At 47.0% G+C, this 12,468-nt stretch overlaps 1 protein-coding gene across 3 annotated transcripts in view; it reads right to left on the bottom strand.

Annotated features, from left to right (window-relative positions):
- Ncf2 (neutrophil cytosolic factor 2) overlaps positions 1-12,468 on the bottom strand; it is a 30,685-nt gene that overhangs the window by 2,543 nt on the left and 15,674 nt on the right. For all 3 annotated transcript variants that reach the window (XM_035444909.1, XM_035444908.1, XM_027417373.2), the window contains 9 exons: positions 10,937-10,996; positions 9,601-9,644; positions 6,862-7,003; positions 6,581-6,649; positions 5,609-5,684; positions 4,035-4,060; positions 3,507-3,658; positions 3,266-3,377; positions 679-856 (listed from right to left, as the gene is read on the bottom strand). In XM_035444909.1, the coding sequence (XP_035300800.1) occupies positions 679-856; positions 3,266-3,377; positions 3,507-3,658; positions 4,035-4,060; positions 5,609-5,684; positions 6,581-6,649; positions 6,862-7,003; positions 9,601-9,644; positions 10,937-10,996 (859 nt within the window). The remainder of the gene's footprint in view (positions 1-678; positions 857-3,265; positions 3,378-3,506; positions 3,659-4,034; positions 4,061-5,608; positions 5,685-6,580; positions 6,650-6,861; positions 7,004-9,600; positions 9,645-10,936; positions 10,997-12,468) is intronic.

Below are 12,468 nucleotides of genomic sequence, written 5' to 3' on the forward strand. Positions count from 1 at the left end.
TATAATGAACATTGAGAATCACTGAGACTTCTTCACGTAATGCTTTACTTTTGTGTAGGGAAGGTGTGTGTGTATATGCGCGCACACCTGTGTGTAAAGAGCCTCTGCGCATACAATGGCCAGAAGTAGTTGGGTGTCTGTCTTCTCTTAGCCCTTTAAGATGGACTCTAACTGGATCTGGAGCTGAGGTGTCAGTCCTACCAAAATGCCTGTCTCTGCTCCCACAGTACTGGAGTTATAGGCACAAATGTGGCCGCAGCCAGGATTTTACATGAATACTAGAATCCCTGTTCCGAAAGCCCTGCCACTGCTACCCACTGAGCCATCCCTCCAGTCTGGTTCACTTCTTAATCCATAGGTTCCGAACAATCAGATAAGTCACAAGTGTGCCTCTACTGCAGAATGGGCCCTCCCCTTCTCTCCTGAAGGTACAATTAAAGGTTTTATGGTTTATAGCAAAGGCAGAACAATTAAAGCCAATTACATACTGGAACAGTCAAGATGATGTCATAGTCTTGTCCCTAATAGAGAAAGCCACACCCTTGCATGTGGACCCTTTTACCAAAAGCTAGGAAGTCAGTTGAAACTATTGACTTAAGAGTTGATGTTCTCTGTCTGACCTTGACCTTGTTTTTACTGATACATGAGTCCAGTTCTGTGATTTGGAATACGACTTACCATGTGAGAGCACCAGGATTACATCTCCTTCCACAAACTCCAGGTCTTCCGGCTGAGTGGCCTCATAACTGAAGATTGCTGTTACTTGGCTTCCTTCCTTAAGCTGAGGCTCTGCTGTCCGGGTATTGACATCAAAGTTTTCACTTTCCTTGGGTTCGTCTATCAAACCTTGATCACCCTGAAATAGCAAGGGGCCTATTAAATTTGCTAATTTGTTGGCCAGTGAATACTGAAAACCACTAATGGAAGCAGTTGATGCTCAGAACTTAGCATAGGCCTAAAATATTTTATGAATACTAAATGGTTGGGTAAATGAAACTGAAAGGTGTACAGAACCCTCAGTAGGCCTAAGTTGCCTTACTGAAATCTTAAAATAGTCCCAGGGTGATTAATGTAGGTGTTGTTCTTTCCTTTCATATTGGGAAATAATTTGAGCCACAAGTAAATGACAATCTATGGTATAAATTCAGCTAGCTTCTCTCTGTCTCTCTCTGTGTCTCTGTCTCTGTCTCTCTCCTCTCTCTCTCTCTCTCTCTCTCTCTCTCTCTCTCTCTCTCTCTCTCTCTGTGTGTGTGTGTGTGTGTGTGTGTGTGTGTGTGTGTGTGTTTATGTACCTGTGAGCCATGTTGTATGAGTAGCTCAAAGGACAACTTGGACAAGTCAGTTCTCTGGGAGTTGAGCTCAGATCATCAGGCTGAGCCATCCTGCTGCCCTAAAGTTTCTTGGCACTGAACTCATCCTCTTTTCCTAGCACAAACACTAAGGATCTTGTTAGAAATTCAGCTTTTGCACTCCATCTAAAACCTACTAAAACATTCTTCCTAAGTGCTAGCTCTAGGTAATCCTCATATTCTCTAAAGCTTCAGAACCATGACTTTTAAAAGACATTTCTGAGGCAGGCGGGTCTCTCTGGGTAGTACAGGGCTGCCTGGAAGTCATCTTCTTGCTCCAGCCTCTTACGTACTGAGATTAAATGTGTGGTACTATGCCTGGCTGTATGTCCTCCCCAAGGCAGTGCAGTGAGGTGGAAATAGCCCCCATTGAGTCTGCAGGTCTAGTTTGTTTTTTTATGTTTTTTGTTTGCATGTATGTCTGTGTGCCACCTGCATGCCTGGTGCCCATGGAGACCAAAAGAGGACAATAGATTCCCTGGACTGGAATAACAGATGGTTGTGAGCTGCCATGTGGGTGCTGGGAATCTAACCTAGGACCTCTGGAAGAGCAGTGCTACTGACCGCTGAGTCATCTCTATAGCCCAATCCTAGGTTTTTATACCAGCTCCCATTTACTAGCTGTGGGTCCCTGAGTAGCAGTGTAGCCTCTCTGGACCGGGTTCCACACCTGATGTTGAAGCTAGAGAATGAAATGAGGTGAGGCATCATAGCAGCTGGCCTCTACTGAATACTAACCCTGGAGCAGCACTGTTTGGAAAATGTGGAAGTACTTAATTTGGCTGGTGATACATATTGCAGTGGATACACAGTAAATGGCAATTTGCTTTGCTTTTCCTAATTAGTGGATGAGAACAACTTACAGCCTCCACAGAAAACAGTGGCAGAGAACGCCAAACCATGATGAGCCTAGATGGAGTTCTAGAAGGATTCTGTTGGGAGTTTGGGGGAGATCAGTGCACATAGATGCAAACAGATTGGCCTCATCGGAGGAAAAAGTAATAATTTACAAGAACATTTTAAGTGAAATCATTCCCATTTATAATAAAATCCTTTCTAGGCAAATATTCTCCAACAGAGTAAATTGAAATTATCAGTACAGCATATACCATTTAATAATCGAAAAGAAAGGGCAACCCATGTGTAAAATCCACTCATGCTGACTGTGTCCCTTAGGAGACATAATAAGAAATAGTAATAAGAACTTCTCTCTGGAAACTAAGGGGGGAAAGGTCAACTGTTCGCCCATCACTGTCACTGTCATGCCTATCCTCTAACTTTGCTCCTGACTCCTGTGAGTCTCACTTTCAAGTCAAATGACTCCAGTCTCGACTTCATGCCTGGTAAGAGCTTGCACTTCTATTCTCACTACAGCATGGTGACTGAATACAGACATGAAGCTGGGCACCCCACCCCTGAGCTCCATTGTCTAGGTCAGGTCCCTTGACCTTTCTCTCCCGTGCTTCCTAAACATGATATACCTACAAACATAGGAGCATTGGGGACTTTAAAGAGTTCCTTCCCAGAGTGCACTTGGTGCAGGGTATGACCATGGACAGTTCTCAGTAGATGCCAAGTCTCAGGAAGTAGCTGTTATCTCTGAGTAAGTAAATGCTCACTATATTCTGTCCCCCTAAAATGTTTCTCATAGAGACCTAAGGTGAAGAGTATCTATGGCCCAACTTAGTCATGTCACTCCTGTCCTTTTTGAAAGTGATGGCCATGATACTTGACCTAGCCAAACTGGTGGAGGCAGCTTAGGCTTGCTGTCCACTTCTGGTTCCACTCATATAAAACCCTCTCCCTGCTGTAACTGAATGAGCCTGTAAGCCACAGTGTGCCCATCACTGAGCCTATTGCCTGGCATGAAGGAGATGTTGGATAAATGCTGAATTCAGTTGGCTCCCTCCACTCACCACTGTGTGCTCACACCAAAGAGTCAGGCAGTAGTTTTTCACTTGGCTCCAGGCATCCTTCATGGTTTCCTCGGACAGGAGCAGAAGCTCGGTGCTGTCCCGAGGCCGGTAGCTAGTAGGGATGATGGGTAAAGAGCAAGGCAGAGAGTATCAGTACAGAAAGCACGCCATAGCCTGTGGTCTACATCAGCACAAGACCCCCGCTGTACCCCCAGCTGCCGCCTTCATGAGGCTCACTCACCTCAGTTTAGTGTGTCCTGGCAAGAGCCCCAGTTTCTTAGACACCATGACCCGAAGCTGGCTGTAGGGGAGGCCAAGCTGAGTCTCCATGACCACCGTATATTTGTAATGCACCTTGAGCATGTAGGGCATGGGCATACTGGGCTTCACTTTCTGACCAAGGAGGAACAAATTACACCTTAGGAGCCAAAAGGCAGCATCTTGGATCACCACAGCCTCCCTCTACTTTGTGTGCAAGCCCCAGGACTGCCCCAGGAAACAGAAGGACCAATAAACAGCTGGTTTCCACATTCCCCCAAGAGGCCTTCAAAGAACTCTAGTCCAACTCACTGGCACAGTAGTTTCTGAGCTGTATTCTCAGCTAGAGGCCAGTGTGATATGTGTAGAAGTCCCTGTCCTGTCGAGGCAGTGTCAGGTGGCAACTGGTTCAACCCTTTTAGTTGATATTCTACGATCCTAAGAGACATCCCCCAACCCAAGCCAGACTCATCCATTTTTCTTCCCTTGGAAACAGAAGGAAGAAACTTACCTTGGGCTCTTCTTTTTGCTTGTGACCTAAATGGGAAAGGAAATAACAAATGAATACTCATGGTGGCACCTGCCGCCCACAATGCCCAGCGTCCTACCCTTTAACATCTAAAAATCTCACTCTGAAGAATCTCAGAGACCACAAGCATGGGAGCGAAGCCAGTCTCTGCTTCTCGGAAGCATTGCTAACTATCAGAGGACTGGCCTAAAGGCCGGTTAAACGAGTAGGCCCCAAGGCAGAGCGAGGTCATGTGACATGAGCCGGAGCCCCAGACATAAACAGCAGAACCTTACCATTTCATGGTCCTGTAGTGTTGAGTATGTTTGTGGTTTTAAAATGCATAATATGTTAACTCAGCAGTGTGTGGGTAATAGGAACTATTTACCACCCAAGATGTAAGAACCATTAATCACAAATTCATTCCCAGTAGATTAGAATCACTTGGGACATTTTGCTAACATCAACCAAAGGTCTAGGAATCCGGTAGTTCAATCTCTTCAGCATTGTATCCTTTTGTGAACCTCCAGATAGGGAAGGTAAGAACAAAAATGCTTTGATGAACACTATACAGGGCCACTGAAGTATTTACACGTGGAATAGGCGGGCGGTGTCCTAGATGAGAATGCATTCCTTAGGCAGAAGCTGTGCCTGTTCGTAGGGGAGTTATACCCAGGTAGATTGTATCATAGGTCTGTAACTTATATTTAAGTGGCTCACAGGGGCAAAGAGGTACTGATATGTTGTTTACATTTAAAATTTTTCTTTTAGCATGTGTGCATGATGGGAGGGCAAGTGCCCTGGCGTGTGTAGAAGCCAGAGGACAATTTCTTTGGGGAGTTGATTCTCCACTTCCTGCTTTAAGTAGGTTCTGGTAACTGCAGTCATCACCAGGTTTATGTAGCAAGTGCCTTTAACTACAGAGCCACCTTGCTGGCCCATAACTGGTGTATTTAAGTGAAAAGTGTTGTAGTATTTTTTGTATCCTACTTCCAACTTTTCTGAAGGTCTGCAATTTTTCAAATAAATATGCAGGGGAGGGGCATAAAAGCAGCTCCAATAATCAGGTAGTCATGGAAAGAGACCTCTGTCATCTCCATCAGAATCTGCTTAAACTCACCAGTAACAAAAAGTCATTGCTTTCCAAGACAGTGCTACCCAGCTTAAGAGAGATCCTTCTGGAAAGATCTCCCATCCACACCTTCCAGTGAGTGGTCCCTTCTTCAAGCCCTATAGTCTGGAGAGCACATACACCTCAGTGGTTTGAAGAAGGCTGGGGTGAGAAAATGCAGTTACTGCTGCCTTTCTTCTTGGACCTAGTTTAGGTCATTTGGTGACTGCTCTCATGACAGGCACTTAACTGTCCCTTCATCTGCACTCATTTCTAAGCAGGTGGGGGAGGGGCATTGCCATCACCATCCAGTGGCATGATGGTGCAGGCAAGACAGGGCTCTGAGGAAATGTAGTCATCAGCCAAGAGGCATGCTGGGTAAAGAAACCAGAATTTCCTAGATGGCTAGGAAAGCAGCTCTTCATCATGAAGCATCCCAGAGAGCTTCTGCTCCTGGGCCACCAACCTGGTGACAACTGGGATCTTGCTGGGGCACTGGTACTAGGAGGAGGTGGAATATCAGATTCCAGGGAGGTGTCCTCCTGGAGGTGACAAGAGGAGACAGTCAGACAAAAGCATGAGGGCTTCCCTGGAAAGAAACTGGATGCAAATGACTAAAAAAGTTAGGGTGATATGACACAGAGAGATGACTAAGGAAAGGGGGCTAATTCGTGGCAGCAGTAAGAATCTTAATGCCCACAAGGCCCTTCACGCCATCTCATCAGCCATTTTGAAAACCCACCAAAGTGGGGTGGCATGCTGTGCTTCTGTGCCCACTGCAGAGTGTACAGAGAAAGGGAAAATTTCACTTCCCATCTGCAGGGCATTTGAAACTTTGAAGTGCCTCAGTTTCATGACTGACCAGGGAGGGTTCCACACATGTGCATCTCATTACACACTATAAAGAGACAGACCACGTGCTGTCCTCAGAGGGCCATGTAGCTAAGGATGACAAGCTTCTGATCCTCCTGCCTCCTCTTTCCAAGTGTTAGGAGCACATGCCATCGTGCCTGAATTATTCAGTGCTGGGGATTGAGCCAGGGCTTCATGCACGCTACGCACGCACTCTGCCAACTGAACTACATCCCCAGCCCTTACTTTGTTTTAAATGGCATTGTAGTAACAGACACATTGATGACTCTCCCTGGTGAAAAGACTTGCCTGGGAACATCTAGCTCTAATGGTCAGGCTTCGCTTTCCAAGTCTTCCTGACCAGAAGGACTCACAGGGTGGGGCGAGTCCAGTGGATTCCTAACAGTTGCCTCCACTTGGCATAGCTGATCTTTTCTTGTCAGGCCTAGGCATCTGATATCAGCTCAAGTGGCCCAGAGCTAGTTGAGTCTTTCTTCCATGACAGGAAGACTGCCCCTTTTCACATATTCTTCTCCCTGGAGGGCTATGTGAGGGGTGGGGGGGGGCGGGGCTAGGCCTACATTACCTGGGGCTGCGACTGAGGATGGATCCGAAGCTCAACTGGCTCCAGGTAGTTGCAAGGGACAAGCCCCTTCTGCAGTGTGGCATCCCAGGACACAGAAAGGAAAACAAAGACTCATTAGTACCCAAAACACAGAACAGTCTACAGCCATGCGTAGGGACAGCACTCAGATGATGGCCCAGGTCTGCAAATAATGCAGCAGATACCACCGTCCCATGGAAGAGCTCTGCCCTTTGCTGCTGGGACCCTATGCCCTTAGCACCTCCCCATGACCTTCCAAATACCTGTCCATTGAACATGACTGTGGCCCAGTTATCACTGCCCTTCTTCAAGACAAAAACGATGTTCCCTGGCATGACCTGTAGCTCTTCTGGTGTCTCAGGCACAAAGCCAAACAGCACTCGATGTGCCTCGCCTTCCAAAGCCCTGAAGGGTACACAGAAGACCCAGCCCATCATTCAGCTTGGACCACACACATCCCCTTACTGCAGGAGAAGCAACGGAGGCCAGAGACTTAGCTTGGCACTCACTCTAACTCCACATCTTACTGTCTATGAGACAAGAGCAGGGTGCTGGCCTGCATGGGATCCTGAAAGGATGAGGTGAGAAACCGCAGGTGAGTCGTTCCATAAGCACACAGGAGTTCCCCTTGTCCTCAGGAAACACTACACAAGAATCCAAGAGATGGGTGAACCCATATATGGTACCCAACCCTTGTATGCCCCACGCTTCTACACCTAGGTATACACATGGCACAGCTTTCACTTATGAACTGAGCACACCACCCACGTGGCTGTAACTTTTATAATCCCTGGTTGCCGGCAGAATTAGCACAAATTCCTTTCCCGTAACACTTAGTCAACAGAACACGTTGTGTAGAACACCCCACCCCCATCACTCATCCTCTCTATATTGTCTTTGTTTTTTGAGATGGGATATCACTCTGTAACTCAGGCTGGCCCGAGCTTTCAGCAATCCTGCCTCTGCCTCTCAAAGGCAGGGATTAGAAATGTGAGCCTCCATACCCTACCCTTTTTCCTATTAAGTCAACTTTCATGTTTTAACATAAAAGACAGCCTTACAGCTTTGTCATAAACAAATTGCTGGTGTTGGCAGCACTCTTGTGTTTTGGGTCCACCATTAATCAACACAAGGGGTACTTGATCAAGCACCATAATACCATGGCAATCCTTTTCAAAAGATACTATGGCTGCTTTATTTTGCTGAACTCACTTCATTTCTATGTTTTCTTTTCTTTTCTTTGTTGTGTCTGGGGGACATAACGTGCCACAAAGGACAAGTGGAGGTCGGAGGACAATTGTGCGGAGTTATTTCTCTCCTTCCACCTTTGTGTGAGTTTGAGAACCCAACTCAGGTAGCCCTCTGAGCCAGCTTGCTGGCCATGCTGTGGTTTTGGTTTTGTTTAAATTAACATGCACAGTATTAGGTTTCATTATGGCATTTTTCAAATAAAGATTGATTTTATTGATTCTCCTCCCCCCTTTTCTCTCAAATCCCACGTCTACCCTTGTGCCCTTTGAAACACAAATAACCCAGCCTCCTGCTTTCATGTCACAGGGGTCCTGTTACACTCTCCCACCCCTGTGACAACCCCTTTCCACTCTCCTGGTGTGACAGACCGTCCTGTATAGACAGACGACTTCCGGGTGACAGCACTCTAGATGGAGGGGATTTCCTCACACTCTTCAGAATGCAAAGCAATTTAAAACATCTTCTAGTTGTTTCTTTGCTTGTTTTTTCAGCATGGGGAGGGGGTCGTCTTGTTATTTAGCTCTAACTCCCTAAATAGTCCAGGCTGGCCTCAAACTGGTGGCAGTCCTCCTGTGTGTTAGGGTTACAGGCTTGTGCTGCCACACCCAATGTAAAACTGATGATTTATTTTTGGAACTTTATAGTTTTGGGTCATGGTAGGCCACAGGTAACTGAAATGGCAAACAGAAAGACTGTTTGTAAAGGGAGACACTGAAGAAAACCGTGGAACACCACTACCAGAAACAGAACTAGATAATGAGGCCCGACAGTCCTCATCCTCCCTTCCCTCCTAAGGAGGAAGTTAGTTCCCAGGTCCTAGCTGGGGTGGACAGGAAGTATGGCCAGAGGAATGACACAGGTGGAAATCAGGGGCTTGTGGGAAGGGGATGGAGAGCCGGGCACTGAGAGGCACAGAGGAGGATCTGCAACTGTTTTCTTTACGTTAGGCCTGCCCTTTCTCCTTCACTGACCACCCCACCTCCCCAGGCCCTGGTTACCCAACACCCAGAGGCTTTCCTTTCTGTCACCTGGAATGTGTGCCTGAGGTTGCCTTGGAAACTGCCCATGTGTGGGGTGTCAGGTTTCACCTGTTCATGCCCACTGGGCCCAGTGAGGTGGGGAACTCACCCTCTTCAGTCTGGAAAGCTTGGGAATGAGCCCCTTCAGCCCCTCCTTTGGGTAGTATCCACCCTATACACACACACACTTTATCTGACCCCCTTTCTCGGAGGGGGAACCAAGCTTGCTTTGTTCCTCAGAGGGAGCTCTTAAGAAAGCTGAGGTGAGGCCACTCTGCTTCTCGGTTTACAGAGTGACTTCCTTTTCTTGCATCTTTCCCCTTTTTCAGAAAACACGTGTCACACAGGAAAAAAGACTCTGTGATAGCTTCCAGAATCTAGAGAGCTTCCGAGGACCTGTAGTCACTACAAAACTGACCTCTCACCTCTGACCTGGGCCCTGTTCCAGAGGACACACTTCATATCAATGACCTCCCATTCTATCAGTGGCCACGCCCATTGGGAATAGCAGGTTACTACAGCTAGGCCCCCAGTGGCCACCCCACCACAAGGAGGACAGTTAGATGCCAACTCCATCATTTGGTTCTAGCCTTGAAAACAGGAGGAGGCTAACATCCTAGAAAAGGACACAGGGTTTAGACCTGACCCCAGCTCTATTTCTTCACATCCTTACTGCCATCAGGTGAGGGGGAGAGTGTGGGCATTCTCCATCCAGATCTAAATCTAACTTACCTGAAGATCTCTGGGGTTTTGGGTCTGGGTGGAGGCTCTGCTGCCTGTGGAACATTCAGGAAAAATGAAGAAGGGGTGGATGACAAGAGAAAGTGGAGGAGAAAAAGGAGGGAGGAGAAAACAATGTTATTGGTAATTTGATCATTATTCCAGATCCCAAACCAAAGACTTCATTTCTGGGTGGTCTCTGGGGAAAAGGCACAATCTGGGAGCCAGCACCCTGCCAACTTGCCTGGGGATGGGCTTCACCAGTACAGCAACAGTCATGACCCAGAGCTGGTGTCTGGAGAAGGTGTTATTGGCTGGAGGGACTCTGACCTAGAGCCTTGTCCCATTCCAGTATTTTCCAAAAGATTTGATCTATAATTAATGTTTGCCATGGTGTGCGTGCGTGCGTGCGTGCGTGTGTGTGTGTGTGTGTGTGTGTGACATTTCTGGATATTTAAAATCAACTTAGTATCTACTGGCCAACACGTCTCCCTTTAACACGTGTTCCCTGTTCTGCAATGAATGTCATGGAGTCTGTTATCTGGGACTTTACTTCCTTGTCCTCTAGCTGGGCTGAAGCTCAACAGTTCTCAGCCAGGCTTTCTCCAACTTTACCATGCTAGAAGAAGACAAGAAATCTAGATGCTGGCCTGTGTTCATCCTGTCCCCATGGCCCAAGCATGGGTCACATGGTCAGGCAGTGATCCTCCTGCCCCAAGAAAGTGTATATGCAAATTGGCGGGGGTTGGGGGGTGGCCAGGTTCAAGGCCCTTTCCTGCTCTGCTAGTGCTCATCACTGCTCTAACCCATCACTGTGTTAGTGAAACATGAAACAAGCTTGAGTTTTCATGAATCTACTTCACCATCTTCCTGTCACAAGCTTTGTCTTTGTCTCTGGACCCACTGTCATTGGGGACCATCTCTGAGCGTACCCTGCCTGTGTCTCCAAAGGAATCTCTTGCGCATGAACAAATGGATAGAGCCAAGAGAATCAATACCTCAGGCTCTGTGCCCCTCACTCACTCCAGAACCCACAAAGAGACTGTCACAAGACTTCCAGGGTGCGCATTTCAGTGTTCTTGGAGAATGCTCAAGGTCTCACAAGGTGATCAACAGGTCTCTTAGGACTTGAGAAGGGTGGACTGGGATTTGGAGAGCTGGCAAGTTGGCCTCAGGGAATGTAAGACAGCTGGCATGGCCATACCCCTGAGCAGCCATGTAAAATAGGACTGGGAATAGAGGGCAAGCCCCTCAGGTCTGCTGAGAGACAGCTGAAGGAAGCCTTATGAACAGTATGTCAGCCTAGCTCCTCTCACTGGGGCTACTTCCCAGATAGATCTGACCTCACCTGCGGCTGCAGAGGGGCAAAGCCAGAAAAGTTGTCTTGATGAACCACGGATGCTACAACCTGAAACACAGACCAAAGAGGAGTGAGTGAGCTGCTGTTGGCTCTGCTTGTCCATCGTCTGTGTCTTTTCCCAAGATCTCCTCCTTCCTCACACCACAGAACACTGTCACTTGTATAAGTTCCAGAGGGAGACGGAAGATAAGGATTACTGTGTGCTTCTCACCAAAAAAAAAAAAAAATCTGTTATTCATGTAACATCAAATTAACTGTTTTAAGTGAAAATTTCATGGTATTTCACACACCCACAAGACTTTGCAATGCTATCTGGTGCCTGATGGGGGACGTCCTTCTGTATATGTTTATCTTATTGGTTATTGAATAAAGCACTGTTTGGCACAAGAGGCAGCAAGTTAGGCAGGACTAGGAGTCAAGGAGGATTCTGGGAAATGTAGTAAAGTCTTGTGATCCAGGCAGGAAGTGACATAACAGGCAGACTCAGAATATAAGCAGGGACAAACAGGAAGTCGTGCTCTTGCTCTTCCTTTTTCTCCTCCTCTCTGTGGGGTCGCCATGCTACTGCCAGGAAGACAGGATATAAGACCAGTGTCCTCAATAAGATAAGTTTATAAAATATATAGAATAATAGCTATGGATGATACTTGAGACAGAGCTAGCAAACAAGAAATCTTAGTCATTGGCCAGCAGCATTGTACCTAATATTAATCTCTGTGTTATTTTGGGCAACCATGTGGTGATGGGGCTCAGGCAGCTGGTGGAAAGATTTATCGTTACAGGTGCCAAACATCTTAATCACCCCAAAAGAAGATGCTGTTTACAGTCTCCTCTCCTAGCCTGGCAACACACGTTTCTAAATCTCAATGGGTTGACCCACTTAAAGACTTTATATAGAATTATACAGCCTTTTCTCCCCATTTGTGTGTGTGTGTGTGTGTGTGTGTGTGTGTGCGCGCGCGCTCGTGTGCTCTCAAATGCGCGCGTGTACTCTCACATGCGCTCACATGTTGTGTTTTATGCCTGTGTGTGTGAACATGCAAGTAGAGCCCAAGGTTAATGTGAGAATCATCCTAGTTGCATCCACCTGACTCATTGAAGCAGGGTCTCAGTCAAACTCAGAGCTCACTAATGTGGCTACTATTGCTAGCCAGCTTGCTCAGAGGAGCCCATCTCCACCTTCTGAGCCTGCAATTACAGGCAGGACTCCATGGCTACCTGGCAATTAAGTGGCTCCTGGGACCTGGAATCTGCTCTTCATGCTTACACAGCAAGCACTTTAACAACTGAGCCATCTCACCAGCCCTAGCACATGACATTCGTATTGGTCTTCTTATAGACAGCATAGATTTTCGTCTATGTTGTAGCATGCATTAGTACTTTATCCTTCTTGTGGGTGAGTAGTATTCCACTGCCTGGAAATAACATATTGTATATATCTATTCACGTATTGAGGGCTATTTGGGGTGTTTCTATTATCCACGTTCTGTTGGTCTCTATGATTCTGCCAGCCCCAGCTG

The sequence above is a fragment of the Cricetulus griseus genome, chromosome 5, assembly GCF_003668045.3.
Source record: "Cricetulus griseus strain 17A/GY chromosome 5, alternate assembly CriGri-PICRH-1.0, whole genome shotgun sequence".
Taxonomy (NCBI): domain Eukaryota; kingdom Metazoa; phylum Chordata; class Mammalia; order Rodentia; family Cricetidae; genus Cricetulus; species Cricetulus griseus.